This window comes from Cyprinodon variegatus, unplaced genomic scaffold (assembly GCF_000732505.1).
Source record: "Cyprinodon variegatus isolate N-32 unplaced genomic scaffold, C_variegatus-1.0 Scaffold310, whole genome shotgun sequence".
Taxonomy (NCBI): Eukaryota; Metazoa; Chordata; class Actinopteri; order Cyprinodontiformes; family Cyprinodontidae; genus Cyprinodon; species Cyprinodon variegatus.
Window position 1 is genome coordinate 423,616 of NW_015150763.1, and position 23,026 is coordinate 446,641.

General features: G+C 35.0%; 2 protein-coding genes across 2 annotated transcripts in view; both read left to right on the plus strand.

The window, feature by feature from the left end:
- LOC107090748 (chromosome unknown open reading frame, human C10orf76) overlaps positions 1-1,175 on the plus strand; it is a 45,101-nt gene extending 43,926 nt beyond the window's left edge. The window contains exon 26 of the mRNA XM_015384308.1: positions 408-1,175. Coding sequence (XP_015239794.1) covers positions 408-500 — 93 coding nt within the window. The 3' untranslated portion in view covers positions 501-1,175. The remainder of the gene's footprint in view (positions 1-407) is intronic.
- A 7,286-nt stretch (positions 1,176-8,461) lies between these two features.
- LOC107090763 (Kv channel-interacting protein 2-like) lies at positions 8,462-22,106 on the plus strand. Its single transcript, XM_015384326.1, has 9 exons — positions 8,462-8,789; positions 18,899-18,997; positions 19,113-19,237; positions 19,400-19,469; positions 19,764-19,834; positions 20,025-20,132; positions 20,219-20,323; positions 21,623-21,685; positions 21,780-22,106. The coding sequence occupies exons 1-9, from the start codon at positions 8,717-8,719 to the stop codon at positions 21,825-21,827; spliced, it is 762 nt and encodes a 253-aa protein (XP_015239812.1). The 5' UTR covers positions 8,462-8,716; the 3' UTR covers positions 21,828-22,106.
- Positions 22,107-23,026: the final 920 nt, after the last annotated feature.

Genomic DNA, 23,026 nt, shown 5'->3' on the forward strand with positions numbered 1-23,026 from the left:
GTTACTGAGCTCGGATCGGTCTCGGCGCGGTTTTTCAAGGGTAGTGTAAATGGGGTATAAGACCACAAAATAAGATGGTCGTAAGTGGATAAATGATTTGATTATTACTTGATAAATGTGTAGAAACTGTGAGCTCATCTTACAATGTTGGGAAAGCAAATATTTTTTTGTGCAGAATTAAGAGGTAAAAGAAAGGAGAAACTATCATGATGAATTCTTCATTTCTCTGTTCTTACCCACAGATTATAATGTGTGTGTTAGCAGAAGCGAGTCATTCTCAGTAAAATAATGTGCTTGTAAAGTGGTGTCACCTCAGCAGCAGTGGATGTGTCCTGATTCATTGTCAGCTCTTTGGGTTTGTGTTTTCTGCGTGAACACAGTCTGATAATGGATGTGTCTGTCTGCAGGTGCGCTCCATCAGTCTGAACGTGAGGAAGAACGTCTCTCTGAACTCGCTCAGTCAGGACGTGCTGCTTAAAGAGTTCTCCACCATCTCCTGAGCCTTCAGATTCATCTTCAAACAAACTGATTACACCCACGATAGACCAGTCCTCCATGGTTCTTTCCATTTCCAGACTTTGTCCAAGAACTGAGCGGAGGAACCACCCTGCAGAGACGGACCCCACATCGACTGAGCAACAGTCGCCAATCTAAACTCTCTGCAGACCTCCCCTCCTTCCTCTGCGGTCGTCTACATGCCTGACCACAATCAGCCATGCTGGCTGGACTGTTACCTGACAGCGGAACAAAGTATTTCTTCTGGTGTTCCATTAATCCCAGTTCATGATTTAGTGAAGGAACATTTTAGGCTCTCTGTATTTTTCCTAAGTTGTGGTGATGGTGACTCTGAGCCATTTTGACTCTTCATGAATTTCAGAATTTGCCTTTACATCTGGATTCCTGATGAGTGAATGTAAAAATACAAACAAACTCTCTTGTTTCTGATTTTCTATTTTTCTTTATGATAAAGCGCAGAACAAGTAAGTGATTACATTAAGGATGCCATGAAGTGATTAAAAACCGACTATAGCTAATGAGAAATGTCTCCTGTTACATTCATTTCTCTTCATATTAGCAAACTAATCGGGAAGTGTTGGAGGTTGGCTTTCTGCTCAGGAGGGGACACTACTCTGTCATTATGTGTGTGGTGTGTGTTTGGCACGAATTAAGACCTTGAAAACTGATTTAAACTCATTAAAATGTTTTTTTTTTTTAAGTTGAAAACCTATACTTATGCAATTTTATCCATTGTGAGGTCTGTCATCTCTAACTCCTGTAGCTGTATTTATGTTTTTAAAAAACAAAATAAAGATTCTTAACCTACTTGATTTGTGATCATCTGATAGATGCATGACCTTTGACCTGGCCTCTGTCTACACACGCTCAGCCTGGCCTTGCACAGTTTCAGTCACGTTTACTGCTGGACTGAACGACGTGTTTTAGCTTGATTAATGATGTCTGGAAATGAAGGTTTTTGTCTTTGAGCATTTGAGTTTGACTGTTGGACAACTATAGGATGTGAGGCTCGTCTTGAGGTGAAGTTGTGTTTCTCTCCACCTTTTATTTATTTACTGCTTTTATTTAGGCGCAGTGCTTTAAAAGTGATGGTTTATGCAACTTTCTTAAAACAAAAGCAACCAATATGTAAATTTCATGAAACTAAACTCAGAAAAGAAATGTTTAAATTTAAAGCTATTCAAAGCTTTTTCTTTTGAAAATCTTTTAAATACTAAAAGGGATTTACTAGTATGATCTTTATAGCAGTAATAGATTTAATTCCAAAGTATGCATCCCTGCTAAATTACATTTTCCTTTGGGATTAATAAAGTATTTTTGAATCAGATGTAAATAAAGAGATAATTACAAAAGTTCTAGTTTTTCAACCTTTAACATTCATTCATTATAATTCAACAGAACAACAAATCTGTTTGGTAATAGAATATGAAAAATGTAAATGTACACCTGGTTTGTATGACTAATGTGTCCAACATCAAACTGTAAAAGTTCAGCTGTCCCAAAAGGATTTTCTTTGCATACTGGCTTAACCCTCAAAAATCCACCCGGTTGCTGGGGACCGTTTTTAAAGCGTTTACAACTAACAACTCAGAAAACATGAAAAAAGGTAAAAATGTTACCAATATAGACATGTAAAAACTTTGCTAGAAAGCTTAGATTATCCACATTTCAACCACAAAGTTCATTTTATGGACATAGCGAGCACCAAAGCAAAATTAACACAGATATAGCAGAATGAAGACAAGATAGGGTGAAGATTAACTTGTATAAGGAACTGTGTGAAACAGATCAGAATATTGACCAAAACAGTTGCTGGTATGGCTAAAATATAGAACTAATGATGAGAGAGCTTGAATTTAATTCAGTTCAAACTTTGAAAGTTGTGCCAATTCTTGCTTTACAAGGACCCATGGGGACTGATCCTACACAGCAGTGGTTACTCCCATATAGACAGATTTAAGTCTATCCTCAGTCCTCTATGCTCTGTCACCCAGCTGTAAACTACAGCTTAAGGTGTTGATATTAATTTGAAAAAAAGTCAATATTTGGCCCAGCCGCAAAACACTTAAATGATACAGTGTTAAAGGAAAGAATTATTAATTATCTTAAAATATTAGAAGCATACCTTTAACATTTAAAAAAAAGTTTTTAAATTGGTTTAAATTGCATTTAAACAAGGAATAGCTTTAACATCTCTGAAAAACAAATGTTGTTAAAATTGCCTGTTTTAGATTATTTTCTATATCACACATATAAGTTGACATGCTGCTTGAACCAGAGACTCTGAATCATGCATTGATGACTGAAAGACACCTTCTGCCTCCATTTCTTTGTTTACTAAAGTGTGTTGAATTGATGTTAATGTGGATTTAAAGACATTTCAATTAGTGGAAAGAATGGCAGGGAGGAATATATATATATATATATATAAAAAAGTCTAATCAACCAAAACTTTCTTGACCCCCATGCAGTACTGTACCTCTGTGGACCCCTGAGGAATCACGGACCCCATGTTGAAGACCTCTGTTCTGGACTATGACATCACTTATTACAGCAGTGTATCTTATGTAAAAATGTGAAAGCTCTAAGTTCAGATGTTTTTGGCGATGACGGCAGACAGCCAGGCCTGAGCGTGTTAACCTGCCTCCACATTAACACTGCTGTGTATTCATGATGTTTCATTGGAGCATATCAGCCTTCTCATCAAATATTCATTTAGTGTGAGATTACTTCCTTTGTCTCAACCCCGTCTCTACATCAAACTTCATTCGTTTTTTGTCTCTGTGTTGCAGCATGGAAGGAACAAACTTTACCTGTTTTTGAAACACAGGTTTATGATGTTTACTGCTGTTCACATGTGCAGTTGAACTCAGTTGATCTGTCAGAGGATTATTTTCCAGTGTTTTGTCAGCAGCCTTTCTCGGCTTTGTGTGCAACTTTGAGCATCAGTCAGAGCTTGTTATTGGTTATCTGTCAGCACCTCTTTCCAGTGGTGCTAAACTTCACAGTAAACCCCCTCAGGAGACAAACACCATTAATACTGGTAGATTTACTAATGCTGAGAGCGAGACACATAATGCCTTCAAAAAACTACCTACTGCCTTCTTTTAATTCTTTTCTACCTTTAGCCTCCCTTCTTTTTAATACTTCATATTACAGGCCTTATTTTTCTGCTGTTCCCTTCTCAACATTTCCACTTTATCTGGGTCTTTCTTCTGCAGTTTGTGGATTATTTCTCTCTCCACCATTGGCCCTCTGATAGGGGATAGTAATCCCTCACTCGCCTGTCTGTCCTTAAAAAAGCCCTCTGTTCATCCCGAACAAGCATTCGTTTTTTTGTTTTTCCCAGAAAAGGGATTTCTTTTTTTGTTGTTGTTGCATAATTTTGTTAAAAAGATATTTTCAGGCACCTGCAGATTAAATCGTTTAAGAGGTTCACTGCTGGGAGTTGAGGAAAGGATTCTTCAGAAAGCAGGATTTTAAAAGCTATACCATTTCTTTTTGTTGCTGTTTTCTTAAAGAAAATTACCTTTTGCATGTTTCTTTTTTAAATTCTTTCTTATTTTGCCTTTACATTTTTAACAACAGATAATCCATGAGGGTTAATAACTCTTGGTGCCCTTCAGTCCAGGTGGCAGTTTGCATAGATATATACATATTTTAAATTACTTTAGTGCACCAATGTCCTGGATTCGATGAAGATAGGAAATCTATTTTTGTTTAATCTTAGATTAAAAGACCTCTTTGCAATAATACATATTTACTCTTTACAGTCATTCTTATGTTCCAAACTCGATTAGTTTAAATTAGAACATGTTTTTTCATTGCATAGTTATAGTGTTCAGAAATTGCAGATAAAGTAGTCGGTAATCATTTCCTAAGAAAAATAACTAGATAAAGCAAAATGTATTAAACAATGAAAGATTTCAACAAACTACCGGTAAGAGATAAATAACTATTTAGGATGACATATCTGTTTATTACAACTGGTCAGTATCTAAAACAAAACATTATACTGTAAACATTTGCATTAATGAGGCTTTAGTGCTGCTCTGCTGGAAAATCCTGACATTGTTTAATTTCTAGATTTTTTTCTCAGGATTCCCCTTCATGAAGTCAGATCTGACTAGAAGGACTAGATGCCTTGGGTTCAGTGTCAAGTGTAACAAGCACACATAAAAAGCACAATAGCATCTGCAGTTATGAACTTATCATTTGATCACGGGTTTCTCAAATTCATTGTTTTCATTTTATAAATGTTCTGTTCCCCAGGGAAATCTACTGATCAAGTATAAACTAAACAAATTAACATCTAAAGAATAAAACACCTGAAGATCTAAGTTAAAAGATGAGAGGATTGGAATAGTTTGGTGACAACAAAGGAATAAGGAAAGACTTAAAACTGCGTATTTAAATTTCACTGGATTGTGAAGCTAGTAAAGAAACGCTTTATATAAGATTAGATCACATATTACAGGTTTTCAAACTGACGTATAAACTTGTATGTCACATGTTTGCAAATCTGTGCAGCTTGTCAAAAAAAAAAAAACTTTTTAGAAAGACTTGTAGAGTTTCTGAATTAGGTAAAAACATATTACTTTTTAAAGAGACAGGCATCTATGTACAAATAATAATAATAAAAAAAAGTTTGTTTTAAAACATTCAAATTTACAAAATATTTAAACAAATACTATGTTCAAAATGATTTCTAATCTTAATTGGTTTTGGCTTGGTTAAACAAGTGTTTATCAAAATCCATCCTTTGCAATGAGCATTGAAGTTGGAAACTTCATTGCTGGGAAAACTAAAACTTTCTCCAGTATGAATAATTTTGAGATTACCTGCATATCGTCTTCTACAAACTAACAGTGGTAAGCAACATCTAAGTTAGCAAATCAGACTAGTTCCTAGATTGAAGCTCCAATTTTCGAGACGACCTGAAAGCAGCATAAAGATAACGGAGAAACCAGCAGGAGCTAATGATTGTGGTGCCAACTGCTGCTACCAGTACAGGAAAATAATGGGTTTCTGTCTATTGTATTGATCAAAGAGTAAATGAACATGTTTCCAAATACAGTGGAACAGTTCTCTGTGCTGCTTCATTACTGAGAAAAAAAATACCAGAAGTGCTGATAAAAAGTTCATACAGGTGACTCTCACTGCATCTCATAAAAGTGGCAGCCATGAAGGACCCTGAGCTCTGAGCTTCTCCACCTCCTTCAGCTTTCCAAGTCAGAATTACTCTTTAATGCTGTCCCTCTGATGGATGCTGAGGCTTATACTAAAGGAGACAAAGGCTGTTCTGAGAACAAAAAAACAGTCAGGGAATGAGCATTTTCTAGAAACATGAATCCATTCCATCCAGCTTCCTTTGGGAGGATTTTCCTTTAAAGGTTTTCTGAGAATTACTGCAGAATAATACATTTCCCTCCACAGGAACAGTTTTGTGATTGCACATATATGTAATCCATCCATCTGTTTTCCGTCATGCTTATCCCAAGCGGGGTCAGGAGGGGTGCTGGTGCCTATCTCCAGCTGTCATTGGGCGAAAGGCGGGGTACACCCTGTACAGGTCGCCAGTCTATTGCAGCATATATATGCAATCAAATAAAGAAATAAACTGGAGCTGCTGACAGGCTCATGGTAATCACATAAGAGGATTAACAAAGGTTTATCTTTAGGAAAAAAAGCAGGTGAAATGTTTTAACATGTACCACATGATCTAGTTTGAAAGCTTCATTAGGTGTGTCTGTGGTGATTTCCAAAATTATTTTGCTCTTTTCACTCACCTTATTGACCACCTTAAAAAGAGCCTTTTTCATAAAAGCTTTTAAGCATATAACCCCTAAACTATGTTCGTTTGTTCATGGGTTTTGATACATAACTGTAATGATATTACAGTTTAATTATAATATAGGTTGGGTTTCAAAATGTTCACACAACAGAATATGAAAAATTGTAAAGTGCATTTTATTCAACACTTCTTGCGTTGATACTGATATATTAAATCCCATTAGTGAGTCATCTAGAGTCCATATATGTATCATTAAATTTAAAATACTATTCATTTTCTATTTAACAAACCACAAACCGGACTTCACCTGCCACCACTTTACAGTACATAAGATACTTAAATCTGATAGGAGAGATTTAAGTCATCTTAAATCTCTTTTACCATCCACTGTATATATGTGGTTACACTGTACATACATAATGCACTTCATCCTCCATTGTGCACCTTCTGTTTGTTTATAAGAGCCAATTACACAAGTAAATTGCTCCATTATGAGATTAATAAAGTTCTATTTATTAATTCATTTATTTATTAATTCATTCAAATGGCTTTGTGGAGGCCTTATAGCCTTTATTAATAACAATTGTCATGTTTAGGGTTAGTGGACCTTAATGTAAGCAAGGGGAAATAGTCTAGGTTTAAAAGGTAATCTATTGAAATAAAAACAATGGAGGTGTTTATTACTTATAGTTTAACACTGGCTTTGTTAGAACAGGACCTAATGGTAGGAACTGGAAAGAAGTGATTGTAGAGAGGCTTAAATCATGGAGAGGTAAATACTGGGACCTGTCAGGGTTTGGTTGAGGTTTTGAGGACCCAAATGCAAAGGCAGGGAGGCAGAGGTGAGTTCTTTATTTAATTGAATATTCACAAGGAACTGAGGCAGGAGTCCAAAAGTCCAACATAAAAACGTAAAACAATCCAGAAACATGGAGACAACAGGGAAAACAAGCACAAGGAGCCAGAGAAAGACAGGGAAGGAGGAGGAACCAGCACTAAGGAACTGCACAGGGAGAGTATTTATGGCTGACTGAACAAAGAGAGGACTAACAAGCTGATTGGGAGCAGGTGCGAACAGAGGCTTCTAGAAAGAAAAGGGGAACACAAGAGGGCAACAAAGAAAAATCTAAGAACTCAAATACATCCAGAAAAACACAACAAAATAGAAATTAAATAAATAAAACTAGAAAATAAAGAAAAACATTAATATACATGAAACTGAAAACTTAACTGAACCAAGACTGTGACAGGAGGATGTAGTCTAATATACACACTGCACTGCAGTGGAGTCAAGGCATAGAGACAAGGTTAGTAAAACAGACAATTACACAACAGGCATGTCAAGGACTAGAATAAACTGCAGAAAACCAGAGGTGAAAAACAAACAGAAAATTCAACAAATCTGTTTTTTTTGGTGAAAATCTAGCAGAGAAGCAGCCAAGAAGCACAGTCTAATTAGGAAGAGTAGCAGAGATTAACAGCTCAGTTGGAGAATCTGATGATTTAGTTTACCACTTCAGAAATCTAGACGGTATGGAAAAGTGACAAAAAAAATTAATAAGATATTTCAGTTAATTTGCTGCAAACTATGAGAGGGACAAAAAAGGCTCTGCTCTGGTGATAACTGAACTTAACAGAAGTAATACTGTAAACCAACCTGAACCTACAACCTTCATGGTAATACTTGGTAGTGGCAGCGTCATTCTGAGGGGATGCAGCAAACCTGTTACATGGTGCAAATGACTAGAACCAGGTTGGATCTAAAGATGAACCTCCAAACTGTTGTTAGAGCCCCAATAAAATAGTCTAATCAAAACACTCCAATGAATAGTCCAGTCAAAGCTTAGATATGAGCCAAATTAAGAATTATTATATTCACAGTGGAAGTGAAAAAAAAAAGATTTAAAACTTTTCAAGATGTGCATCCCAGGTAGACCATCTGACCACTTAACTTAAATTGATTGTATAGTGAATTTAAGGTTGAGACTCTTGTTAAAATGTCTTTTTAAAGTTTGATTCATTATTTTTGCAGGAGCTCAGTCATTGATCCATACTCTCCTCCTCTCCCTCTTCACCCCTCCTCCTCCCTCCCACTCCGAGTTTCTGGACCAAAGTGAGCGCACCACCAGCTCAGAGTCTGCACCGCCTCAACTGTTGTGCTTCGACTCTCAGCAAAGTATTAACTAAAAATCTCTACACAATCCATTCAAGCGTGGAGGAGAGGGCAGACTTGGAGGAAAAAAAAGGTTCACATTTTAAAAGCCATTACTAAGGGAGCGCAGAGCTTTGCGTGAACTTTATGGTCGCCTCCCTGAGCGGCGCGCACAGGCTGATGCTTGGGGACCAGTGATGTCTGCAGAAGCTGCAGCTCCAGCGCGGTGGTTCGGTGAAAAATAAGAGAAAACGATGAAATCCAGGAGTCAGGATCAGAGTCTGTCTGACTCCAGAGAGCTGGACAGATCCTACGACGCGCTGACAGGTGAGGCTACTCTTCATCATCATCTGTTTGCTTCCCTGACTCCATTAACACCCTTTGAATTAATTTACTAATTTTACTAATTGATTGAACATAAGCACAGCGACCAGAGAGTTGAGTTATATACAGAAAAGACACATTAACTGCTCAAACGATTTCATCTGGGTTCTGCTTAATGTTTCCATCTACAACAAAATATAACTAAATAACTGAATAGAGCATTGATTGATTAATACAACCCTTAGAGGAGAGCGGATGGGAAGTTTACTGAAAAATATGGCCTCTATCTAACATTATGATACAAAAAAAAAAACAACAACAAAAAACCAAAAACAAGAATTTATTTATTTTTCTTTATCCTATAAAGAAAAATAAATACATTTTTCTTTATCCTAATGCAACTTCATTACTTTTATGAAAACATTCAGGAATTAACTTCCCTCCATATGTTATCACTACTGTATTTTTATCTTACAGAATGAAAAAAGGTCATGAATATTATTTGAAAAAATAATGACATATATTCCATTTCACAATACCTGAAATAAAAAAAAATTCCATGGTGGATCTGCTCTGATTAATTGCCCTGTTTATGCCTAGTCCCTCTGGACAAAGGTTGTATTTAGTCAGTTAGATGTACTTGAGTCACTTTTTAATGAAAATTTTCTTTTATAAGTTGTTGAACTTTACTTTTTTTTATTTACTTAATTTTTTTTTGCTGCTAGAGTAAATTCTTTGGCTACTCTGCACTGTGAGTAACTTCACTAAATGAGGAAAAGACTAAAGAAATATGCTCCAGACTCAGAGAGTTAAAGTTGATTTAATACTGTGTTCATTGTTGTTTGTACTCAGGCTTTGATGCAGTGTTCCATATATAGTCTCTGCTGTGACATTGGAGGTATATAAATGTACAGTAAGCTGGGAATACTGTCAACGTAGCTCTGTGTGTGTTTGTTTTTCTTTCATTTGTTTATTTGCAGTTACATTATTTATCTGAATTATTTAGGATTTAAAATACCAGGATTCGTAAGTAACTTTAAATTGTTCTTTCCCTGATAATATCATTTTAAAATCCTTAATCAGATGTTATAATCAGTTGCTCAGCCTCTGAGTACTTGTTTAAAATTACTTGAGTAATTTTTTGATTGACTAGTTTTTACTATTAAATAGAATATGCTGAGGCATTGCTTATCTTACATGAGTACAGTTTTAGGGGAGTCTACCCACCACTGAATCTGGATATAAGTGTTATTGAAATGTCAGAGTGAAGGGTTATGCTCTGAAGGCTTCAAAGACTAAAATACTTAATGTGGTTGTTTTATCTTTAAACATTAACAGAGTGAGCAGTATAATAAGTTTAAAAATATTAACACCCCCACAACTTTTGACATCTTTCATATCAAAAGCACAATCTTCGTTGTTTTTAATTATGGTTTTATGTGAGAAAAATTCCACATAAGAATCCAAAAAGTTTTCAAAATAAAATCTACTGAGCTTTTATTTTTGCCATTTGTTTATGTTTAATACTGCATAGTCAAAATTTTGTAGAATTACCACTTTGCTTATTTTATAAGAACTCTGACCGGATTCCTTTTTGCTGGAGGGGGAAAAAAGCCTTTCCACAGTATGATGCTGCCACCACTATGTTTTTACCTTAATAATGAGATGTCCAACACCACAAATATCCCATTGTATAATATAGACTAGAAGGTTCAGCTTTAGTTTTATCTCACCAGAGCACACAGTTCAAGATCCCTGCTGTGTCCCGTTTACAGGCATCCAGTTTACAGACTCCTCTGGAACTATGAATCTCTGCAGCTCCTCCAGAGTTCGTTTTCTGTTGGTCCATCGCATCAAACCCAGATTAAACATATTAATCTAAGGCATATGATAACATGCTTATATTTTATTGTTTGGAGAAGGCTAACAATCCCCCCTTTAGAACTAATAAATGTTATAGGAAAGCTGATACTGATGATGGCCAATACATTCATACATCTTGAAAGTTGATTAATTCTGTTATTCTTTGATCCATCTAAGGGGACAAATGAAGTCTCAATGTTTGACCTGCTTTATTTTTCTCTCTACATCATTTAAATGCATCACCAGGTTGAAAGATGAGTTTAATAAGCCACAGAAATACTTCATTTAAATATTTTAATTTTGCCGTAATGCGTGTGTGTGTACTGCATCCTTGGCAAATGAACGAAACAGATGTTTAAAAAAAAGACGACACCATCTGAAGTAGCTGTCAGCAGGAGACTTTGTAGCCTGAGGAGATTGCTGTGCTTCCTTTTTCTGAGTCCTTGTTTTCTACTGTTTTATTCTCTCCTCTGTGGAGATCACACACAGATTTGTCTACGCTTTGTATAGACCGTTTGTCTTTCTTTTGACAGCTCCCAGAAATAGATTTTTCTTCATTTTCATCTGTGAAACTAGCTAAAGTAGCATATAAAAATAACTAAGAAGGCAGCTTTGGTATTAAAACCCTTTAAAGCTTTAGGATCTTTAGAAGCTACTTTAATGAAGGACGATGCTGCATTATCATAGGCAGGGTGGTACATCCATCCAGCTGCAAGTTAACCAAACAGTGAGCAGGTGTGAGGCCTGAGCTGTGTTCAGGAAATATAAACAAACATTGTCAAAACAAATTAAGCCTGAGGGTTAAAACATATTCCTGCTAAAACCAAAGCTCAGCGCTTATAGAAAAGTTCATATAAAAGATTTATGACCTGCCCTAAAGTGAGGTTGCTGAAAACCTCCTGTTGTTTAACACAAAACAGGCTTTAATTGGACTTTTGCTCAGTTTTTAAAGACATTTCTATACCTATCCAGGAGTCGTTGTCAGTTATGTTGGCTCACACCAGAGTCATATTTTAGTTGGAGTGCTGATGTACTGCTGATGTATTTAAGTAGCATGGAGTATCTTCCTCCTAAGCACAAATTGCCTTCCAATTTAAGCCTGTTACGTCGTTGCTGTGATCCGGATGACTGAGAATATAGACAGAAATATACTAGATACAGTAGATATTCATCAACTCATCAATTCTCTGAATCCAGTCACACATCACAGTGAGCGTGGGTAAAAGGGATGACATGAAAATATGATTTTTATGGATTTGCTTTGATAGGAAATAAGGAATAAATGCTTCTATAGCAAAATCAGGTCTCAAAATTACAAATATTTATCTTCTGTCTCACACTTAAAATATATCCACATTACTACTTAAAGGATATCTAAAAAAAAAGACATGTCCCATTGACCATCTATATGTAGAGACAGAGCAGACTGTGCTTCTCAAGCAAGCTTTTTAAGATGCAGCATATCTTCTATAAGTCAGTTGTGTAGGGTGTGATCTGTTCTACCATCGCCTGCTCCAGTAACAGCATCAGAGAATATGTCTTAAAAAAAGCCCCATAAGCAGATGAAGAAGGTCGGCTCTGTTCTAAGATCTCCTCTAGAACCTCTGGAGAGGATTCTTAAAAACACATTCTTGATGAAATGCATACCAATATGGAGGACAGTGAGCATCCTCTTCATCAGACTGTTAAGGAACAATGCGGTGTCTACAGTCAAAGGCTTTGTTACAAAAACATTAAATTTCCCTTTGGGATTAATAAAGCATCTTGAATGTAATAGAAAAGGTTTTTTTGTTTTTTCTTTGTCACCATGGTTTAAACATTAAAACACCCCCCCCTCCCAAAGTGTAGGAAAAAAAATAAAAAAAAATTTAAACGAATATTGTTTTGTGAGTTTGGAACTTTCTTCTTTCATCTAATGATCTATTAGAGTTATCAATTTAAGAAGGGTTTATTTCATGGGCATAGGCAGAGGTGTTAAAATGTTTATATCAGTATACATTAAACTTTTAATGTTATCATTCCATTTAGAAAGAGCACAATGCTCTGGTGTCATAACTTAAATCCTATTTATTTAAAAGTGTCAGGCTTTGCACACTTTAAAAGAACATATGTCTCTATTTTATGACACAGCTTGCCTTGTTTGGCTCTTGAGGCATGGATACATTATGGCGGAAGGCTGAATTCTCGAAGTTTACACATATGCCATAGATCAGTGGTTCCCATTACTGGTCTTCAAGCTCCACTGCTCTGTGTGTTTTAGATCTCTCCTTGCTGTCAGACACCTGGCTTATATAAAAGAATGATGAGCAGTCTTCTGCAGCACTTGATAGCTGCTGAGGAGGTCATGTAATCATTTGAATAAGGTGTGCTGCAAAAAAAGAGATTGGTATAGGGGTACTTGAGGAGCAGCTTTGGGATTTACTGCCATAGACCTTTTCATATTATCTCTCTTATATTCCTATTAGAACTACCCAGTCATAATGGTGAATTAACTACAACAGGGGAGTTTTTATGCAAAGACAACCAGGTTTTTACATAAACATACCAGCTGTCAGGATCATATATTTATGGTGAGTTAAAGGGACAAATCAGACATCAGGGTCTCTATATGAGCCACACTGAGCTTGTTTGGACAAGTTGACAGTTTAAATAATTTCATGGTGCATCTGTTGCACAGACACCACAACATAAATAGATACAAATAGAAAAAGAAATACATGTTTTTTATTACATAGATTTAAAGTCATTAAATTGTTGAATATTATATAAAGAAAGTTTATATAAAGAAATGGTAGTTTTTTTATATTCCATTTATTAACTTTCAGATATATGAATCTCATTTCTGTATTTCATTTTTTGTCATTTTAACCCTCCATAAATGTGGACAGAGAACCCAAAGATGGTAGTTATGTAAAACTAGCACTACTCCATCATAGTTTTAGTTAATTAAAAGTAAAAAGTAGCCTTTAAAATACTGAGTAATTGTCCTACTCTCTATCCATGATCATAACAACCGTTTTAATATTCTTTTAGTTATAAAACGTACAAAATCAATAGTTACAGTATGTAAAAATAGGTTAACTTACAGTAAACTGCTCACCTCATTTACACTCAACCTCCAAAAGAAATGGCAGACTCAGAAGATGGAAAATAGCATTTAACCAATAAACCTTGAGAATAAAAAGAAGAAAGTGTGTTTATTAAGTGAAGTTACAGTGGATGGAGTAGCGAGAAATTTAACTCAAGTAAGAGTAATGATACTTTATCATATTTTAATCAAGGAAAAGTAAAAATTAGATGTAACTGAGTAAATGTAACTAGTTTTTAGCAGGTTTTGTCTCTTAGTGTTTGTTTTAGCAACCTTCTTTATTTTTGCTGTGTTTCAAAGGTTTAGTAAATAACCATTTTCCTCAGTTGCCTTTGGATCCCTGCTTCACACGCGTTTTATTCCAGTAATCACTAACATATAAGCCTCTTATTCCAGTTGTCCTTATTCTGAAACTCCTACAGTGGGATGTTGCTGCAGAGCATCTGTTAGTCTTTGAGAATATAGTTAGAACTTTGCAGATTGTTCTTTCCTTGTTAGGTGATTATGAAGCAGGTAAACAGCTGCTTTAAATAAAAAAACTATCTGCTTAATTTGCAGTGACTACTGAAAGGTGAGAAAAGTTTTAAATGTGAAGTTTAAATGCAATAAAACCCCTAAATATTCAAAACAGCAATAGAAAACACAGCGATGTTGAAAGATGTCCTAAACATTACAAATTTTGTTAAAATGCCCATGTGCACTTGAAAAACGATCTAGAAATAAGTAAAAAAATATCTTAAATTGAGTGTATTTAGCCTTAATTTGAGTAGGTAAATGAGATAGTTTTCCAATCGAATTAGTGTTTTTACTCCTAAAATAAGATAATTAGATAATATGCACTTGAAATAAGACAATGCAATTGTGTTTTTTTTTTTATTTTAAGTGTACATTTTTTTGTTCCATTGGCAAAAGGTCTCCTTTACCTCCTTAATCCAAGAACAAATGCACTTATTTTAAGAAAAAATGACTTACCTAGATTTCAAATTTTTTCCACTGTGCTCCTCAAATGCATTTTTTGGGGAACAAAAACAATGTTGAAGTGTACTTTATTTTTAAAGTCTTTTATGAATATCATAGCATCAGCGGAAACACATTGTTGGATGTAGGTATATTTTCCTCTGATGCATGTGTGGGTTTTCTCCAGGTACTCCTACTTTCATCAACTTTCCAAAAACACGACTGCTAGGTCCATTTATCACATTTCCATGTTATAGACCGGCTAGCTGTCCAGGGTTTTCTCTTACTCAATGACACGTGGAGATAGGTACAAGGCCTCACAAAAGTAGTCTAGACGATATGGATGGACAAAGGTTGGTACAAAATATTCTGATCTGTTTTAGCTACATTATTTAAAATGGCTGAAAAATTCTTATGCAAAAGAATATGAATGCATGCGAATTTAAAATATAGGATCTGGTCATCAGACTATTGAGTGATGTATTAGTGGTATACAAACATGATTAATGTGTGGGATGGATATAGAGTAAAAAACACTCTGGTTTGTTGAACTCATTTTTTGTTAAATCAGGAAAAAAATAGAGGCAGAAATAGCTGCTGTAGATTAATTACTCCTGGAAAATTACAGATAGTGGGAACTGGATAATTATGATGTAAAATAATTCATAAGAATATTATAATAAAAAAAATCTCTGAATATTGTATATATGAATAAAGATAAAAAGAGGGTTTATCATTATATTACAAATTGAATATGATGATTTTTATTTAGTTTGATTATTATATATTTTTTTAGTTTATATGTTTGAAATAGGAATGTTATTTCATTTACATTTGACAACTAAATAGGCTGCATAAGTTAGTTTGTATAGGAGATGTAGTACTGAGCTGGGGAAGAAATCCTTCTCTTACTTTGCTCCATGGTCCTGGAATAATTTGCAAAACTTGCTCCATTTAAATGATCTAGTCCCATTGAATGAATTTAAGGCTATGTTAAAATGTCATGTAATTCAAAAATGTAACTGCCCTATGTGACCTGTCTTTTCCTCTATGTGAGATTTTGTCTATGTTGTATTTCTGTTTGTATTTTAACTGGTGTGCCGTCTAGGCCAGGTCTCCCTTGAAAAAGAGATTTCAATCTCAAGGGACTTCCTGGTTAAATAAAGGTTAAATAAAATAAAGTAGAGAAATATCCTATAATTATAGATGCATCCCGGTGATTTCGATTTAAAGGGAGTTTGTTTTAGGTGAGGGTGAGTCTGAATTTGTTTCAGCAGTTCGACTGAAAAAGTGAAAATTGTTTTGATTATTCTGTTTTTTTTATGCTTCCTCTTCTTGAAAGTCTGTTTATCTTCATTTAATTAAACCATGTTTGTAAGGGAAATGCTTATGCAGACTACAGTACACATAAAATTTTAGATTGCTCTTACAGAAAATACTCCCAAATTCTCCCTGTTAATGCCAATCCTCCCTAAAAACCCTTTAAAATTTTGCTAATTACCCATTGATTCATTCATGGGGCTGGACAATTTAAGTGTGAAGAAACAAGAGATATTGGCAACTTAATAATTTAACTATTTGACAGCAGCGTAAGACACATTGTCAGTTTGGTAACTAAATGACAGCAAACTATAATGAGTCGGTAATAAAAATGTAAGGCTAAAACATAGCAACTTTCAATTAAATGTTAAACCACTGTTCAAACATGCAACTCTTCTGTTGGGGCCAAAGGTTTAGGGAAGAAAAATAGATTGTTAGTGGAGTATGCTTAAGAATCTCATTTTAAATACTTTAAAGGATGCCCATTTAAGGTAATGCTAATAAAATCTCTAAGTAGGATAATATCTCTGTATACTTTTACTTACCACTTACCCTTATGTTTTCTTCCATCATCAGTTTGCTGTTTAAAATTTGATGTTTTCTTCCAGATGGCTATACAGCTGCCAAGTTTTATTTTTTCAAAGGAGACATGTTGCCATTTACTGTCAGTGATAACAGGGATAATATAACTTAAAGGTTTCTCTCAGCCTGGGAACTGTTACTGGTTTTACACTAAAGTGTCTCTTTGTTGATGGAAACCAGCTCATTCCAATCAGAGGGAAATCAGAAACAGGGGGAGGTAAACAAAGAAAATGTAGTTTGAGATTTCTAACTAAGATCAGTCACGAACATAATCAATTTGTGCAAAGTTTCTAAACGTGGGACTTCCTGCTGTTCAGGCCTGTATCACATTATCACTCTGCTGTCAGAGAACTAATTGAAGTTTGCTATTTGAGAAGCCAGTTGTCTTTTATAATAGTTGTTTATTAGACATTGATTAATGTGTTTTATTACTAATGAGGTTTGCTGTTGCTGCAATGGAGCTAAACCCTCTCAGAAGCGAAATCCTTTTACAGCCAGAAGCAGATCGATTAACTCAACACCGCCCTCTAGTGACTTAAAACATTTATACATATTTCTAAAGTTTTTTGCTTTTTATTATTATTTTTTTTTCAGATTTGTTTTCATATGATTAAATACATGTTTTTATTAAACGCTGTTGGTCTGAGTATAGATTGTTCACATAGGTTCATTTATTATGTATAAAAAGCTATCCAAATCAGCCTGAAACCTGTAGTATTTCCTCTGCTAAATCACAGAGTGACTCGGACATGCCAGGCGACTGCCTTACCCAGAGAATTGAGAAATCCTTTAAACAACATTTTTAAAACCAGGAAAAGAAGGGTCTTTGAGAGTATATATCATGCTCCAATTTAAGAACCCTCAAAGAAAATATATTTTCTTTTCCTTTAAAAAGGGCAGTGGACCATAATGGTGTATCTCTCTGGTTTACTACATCCACTAACATTGTTTCATGTTTTAAAAGGAAAAAAAATCATATAGAGTAATAACTTCTTCCATGACGCTCTTTACTGTACATTACATTGTCAGGTCACAGTTCATATATTTTAGTTCAGAGATTTGTCTAATATGTTGATTGCTAATTAGGGCGGGACAGTTTGTATCACTGTTGCTTTGTAGCAAAGAAACTACTTGGATCAATTCCTGGCCCAGAGTCTTTCTGCAGGGAGTTTGCATGTTCTCCCCATGCATGCGTTTGTTCTCTCCGGGTACTCCGGCTTCTTCCCACACTCGAAAAACATGGCTGTTAGGTTAAGTTTTAGCCCTTAGGTGTAGGTATGCATGGTTGTCCCAAAGTTTAGAAAATGGATGGATGTATGGATGTACTGTCAATTGGCTTCTCTAATTTGTCTTTAGGGTTGAGTATGTGTTTGTATTTCTCTGTGTTGTCCTGCAATGGACTGATAACCTGTTTAGGATGTATCCCGCCTTTCACCCATTGACAGCTAGAGATAGGCACCAGTCCAAGACAGATGGATGTTCTTAATAAAACCTTTGTTCAATCTGATTTAAGCTAGAAGATACTGACATGCTATCAACAAACACATCCTGGGATGGTGCCAAAGTTAATGGTTGAACTAACAAAAACTGCAGAATTGGAGAACAGAGAAGCAGAATAATAAAAGATTGCCCTTATGTCCTCCAGCAGCCCAAGCCTATCACAGCAGAACTATAAAGAAAGCTCAAGATAACCACTCTAAATATAAGCTTTATCTGAAAGGAAAGTTTTAAGCCTAGATTTAAGCTACCTGGGGCCACACATTATATACACTGTAAAAATGAATAAATAAATACAGTATATATCAGGGGGCAATTTTCTATCCAAAGTAAATAGGGCAGGTAGTCTAACAACACCAAAAGCTTAAAACACTGCCATTATCTTTTCCAGTAAAACATGCCCTGATATTTACACAAGAGGAGCATAATCATTTGCACTGTATATGCAATATATAAAAAAAACATCATCCCCACTGGTCTTGGATTTGATTAATTCAGCTGATACACAACAAGGATTCATTAACTGAATTTATTTAATGTTGAAATAATGAAACTAAATTGCACTGTCAACAAATCTGCTGGAGCTTCAATGTCTTAACATCCCACAATCCACTGCACTGTTCATGTTGGTTGATGCTACACTCATCTTAAAGCTCAGACTCCTGTCACATACCAGTGTACCCATCATAGAAATTCTCCTTTAAACTTGGTCATGCTGAGTTTATAAAAGTGAAGCATATACATATACACATACATCCTTACCATGGTTTATTTTTTCTTGTGTGTTTCCCTTTGCTGTTTCCAGGTAACCATCTTTCCAAACCCAACAAAAAGACAATCAAGCAACGCTTCCTAAAACTGCTGCCCTGCTATCATTCCAGCTCCACTGCTTCAATCAATCAAAGCAAGTTACACACTCACGTTCTACCTATCAGCTGATTTTTACCCTTTTAAAACTGAGTGATTTCAGTGTTGCTCTCTGTAGAAAACATGTCACCGTGTTTCTGCTCTTTAAGCAGGAAGTATAACTGATGAAGGGGAGCTGTCCACTGTGTGCTACAGACCAGAGGGGCTAGACAGTCTTGTTCAACAGACTAAATTCAGCAAAAAGGAGCTGCAGGTTCTCTACAGAGGATTCAAAAATGTCAGTTTGAAAACAGCAGGGAATATCAATATTTTTAAATTTATCAACAGCAAGTATTCCTTTAATACTGCAGTATAGCTGCAGCATTTTATCTCCTATGAACTGTACATGTATGAGCAGATTATAGTGATGTATTACTGACTTATATTTTCCTATCTACAGGAATGCCCTAGTGGGGTTGTTAACGAGGACACATTCAAAAGCATCTACTCCCAGTTCTTCCCACAGGGAGGTCAGCAAGTGTCAATCCTTCATACATTGTTTTTTACTATAACTTTTATGTATTCAGTGTATAAAGAGCCCCCTGTGTAATGAGAATGGAATAAGAATTTTTTTTATTTTTGCAGTTTTGAATTAGCGTCATGAGTACTCCTCTGTAGGTGTATGAATGTACACTGACAGACATTATTAGAACTTTAAATTGAAAATCAAATTAAAAGTGTACTTATGTAGACAGCATGGGATTGTCTTGTAGGTGCAGAAACAAGAGAAATTCAGATTTTTTTTCTTAAAATTTTTTTTCTAGATTCCAGTATGTATGCGCATTTCCTGTTTGAAGCCTTTGACACCCACAACAATGGACTGGTTAGCTTTGAAGTGAGGCATTTATCTTTACTCTCATTCATTTCTGTTTAAATTGACTCCTTAATATATAATCAGTTTAAAAAGAAACATTTGCATCAGATCTTTGACCAATTTTCTCTGTTTCCTGTTTTAATATGATAGACCAGTAAACAGATTTTTAGTTAACTAATTCAAGTTATATATGTCTGCTTCTTGGATTTAGGACTTTGCAGTAAGTTTGTCCATCATTTTAAGAGGATCAATCACTGACAAACTCAACTGGGCCTTCAATCTGTATGATCTGAACAAGGATGGCTGCATCACCAGAGAAGTACTTGGACACCTCACTCTGCGTGTCACAGACTTAACCCGTTTCAATATGATTTTTTTATTGCTTCCATTCTCCCGTATGTTCAGGAGATGACAGATATAATGCACTCCATCTATAACATGATGGGGAAGAGTACATATCCCAGCATGAGGGACAGCGCTCCAAAGGAGCATGTCGACAGCTTCTTTCAGGTAAAATACTGAAATGATCAAACATACGGTTAAACTAAACATAATACAATCAGCAAAATATCTGTTTAAACAGATTTTTTAAATATTTTTTTAATCTATATTTACTGCAAAAATATTGCTGTTCTCAAAGATTTGATAATAAAATCCAAACTGACAAACCGTGAACCATAAAACTAGTTATATAACTGAGAGCCCAAATACATGTGTTTTTTCAATGTTGCTTTGTTTAGAATTACCAGTTTTTGTTTTCGTTTGTTTGTTTCATTTTTAGAAAGACATTGTCCTGTTTTGGGTTTCAGTTTTGGGTTTGTTGGATCACATATAATGAGTAGGCTGATTCAATAAAGAGAAATTGTAGATTTTGTATAGTTGGACTAAAACTGCCATTATGAGTTTAAATCAGGAAGGACCTACAATAACAACACAGGTTAGCTTCAAGGCTCAGAGCGAAGCCATTATTGCACATTCATGAAGCGAGTGGGAAATAACAAAGGAAGAAGCCCTGATTAAAACCTTCCAACTCTTTGGGATAAGAGAGATGTTCGGGAGAGTCAGGATTTATACCATTTGTGGTGGTAAAATGGTTTAAAATATATAAGGAAAGGTTATATTTTTATGTTAAAACTGAAAATTACATGAACAAAAATCATGTAATTTCATAAACACTGTAGTGACTATTTCACTGTAGGTTACATACACTGGTGATAGAAATGTATTTAAAGGGAAGATAAAAGAAACCGTGTTAGCCAATATAAAACATATTTACACAGTTAACATTTTTTAGTCTAATAAATAAATTTTGGTGTAGTGGTTTACATTTTTTATTGAGTATTCTACTCCTCTGGCTGTTGCTAAGGGATAAATACATAAAAATCTTATCTGTTTTGATGACTCCAATGGGCTCATATATTTATTAAGTACTTTCATTACTATCTATCATTAACAAAGGTGTGGTCGAGGGATAATTTTATTAAGGGTGTTTCTAATATGAGTTTGTTTGTAAATGTTTGAACTTTTCTACATAGCAGTAGAGTGGATAAAGGTGTGTGTATTTTATTTATTTGTACTTTTTATCTCAAACAGTGACAAGGATATCAAAGATAAATATATATATTTTTCTTTCGGTTGTGGAAGTCCAAAAAAAACAAAAACAAAAAAACACATCAGGTCTAGACTATGATATACATTTTAGCAGTAAAGTGAAAAATAAATCTACATATATATATATATATTTTACTATGATCATGCTTATTAGAATGACAGAGCTCCTCTTTTTGTGTCTATACATTGTTTTCCCAGAAAATGGACAAGAATAAAGATGGAGTGGTCACCATTGAGGAGTTCTTGACTACATGCCAAAAGGTTTGATGTTTACTAACCTTTTTTTTTTAACACAGAGTCATGGCTGTAGCTAATAAAATAATTCAAACTTGGTCTTTTACTTTCTTCTATCCAGGATGAGAACATCATGCACTCAATGCACTTGTTTGATCATGTGATCTGAATACTGAAGGACAGCAGATCAGAGATACCCTTCCTGCGTCAAACTTCACTGTTAGTAAACTGAACACCACCAGAGTGGGGGGGATGTTTATGAGGGACTCCAAACCTACAATTAAAAAAAAAGAATCAACTGAGCAAAATAATACAAACTCTACCTGTTTTAAATCTGAAAATTATACATTTAATTTAAAAGACCCCTTAAAAGTTTAGCTCTTTTGTTGATTGAACTGTCTACCTTGTTTACATTATGCCCCTGCTATAATCCCAGATTTAATCCAAAACCAACTCTAGTTTCAAAATATTTACTGTCAGAAATGATAAGAACAAATTACTGTTGGCACACATTCACATTAGTAAATAACTGAATGTACATACAAACCACTGAACAAAATGTAAATAGTTGCAAATGTTCTCCATGCAGTATTTACGGTGGCTGACAGGTGCACAGGCTCAGTAAATTATGAAACGAGCAGCAAAAACTTGTGGGATGCAAACTCCAAAAAAGCAAATAAAACAAAAAGAGCTGCAAACACAAAGACTGTATAACACAAACTCTAGAAAACCCCAACTCAAGAAAAAACTAATTCAAGAGAAAACTAATGAAAAATGATACAATCACTAAAATAGAAGGGAAAACTTGATATCAACAAACAAAAAAATGCAGAAAACACAAGCAAAAGTGAAATGATTCAATCACAGAAAGAAAATGATGCAATTAACAAAACAGCTGCAAACTTGTTCTAAAAGGAAACCAGAAGTGCTCCAAACCACTAGTGAGAGTTGAACAAGGAACAAACCTTATCGGACCAGAGTGTTAGTTAATTTACTTTACATAACTATGCTGTTATTCTCTAATACTGTAAGACTGTGTGTTTGACAATGAAATTAAAGATAACTAACCTCTGTTATTATTCCACTTTTTTTTTATGCTGCGTTAAATCTTAACATCCTGTTTATACGGAACGTTTAGACCAATTTGGCTTCTGCTTGCAGCATTTTTCTGTTGCATTTGCTTGTTTTGTGTTTGTGTGACTTTGCACCATACGCGGGTTTGCAGCTCATTTAAATTTTTGTTGTTTCATGTTTTCACCTGTTTGAAGTGTTTTTCTTTTGCATTTGTTTTTTGTACTTATGTGTTTTGCAGTCACCATCACGCACATTTTTGCAGCCCGTTTAGTCTATTATTGCGCGTTTGCACCT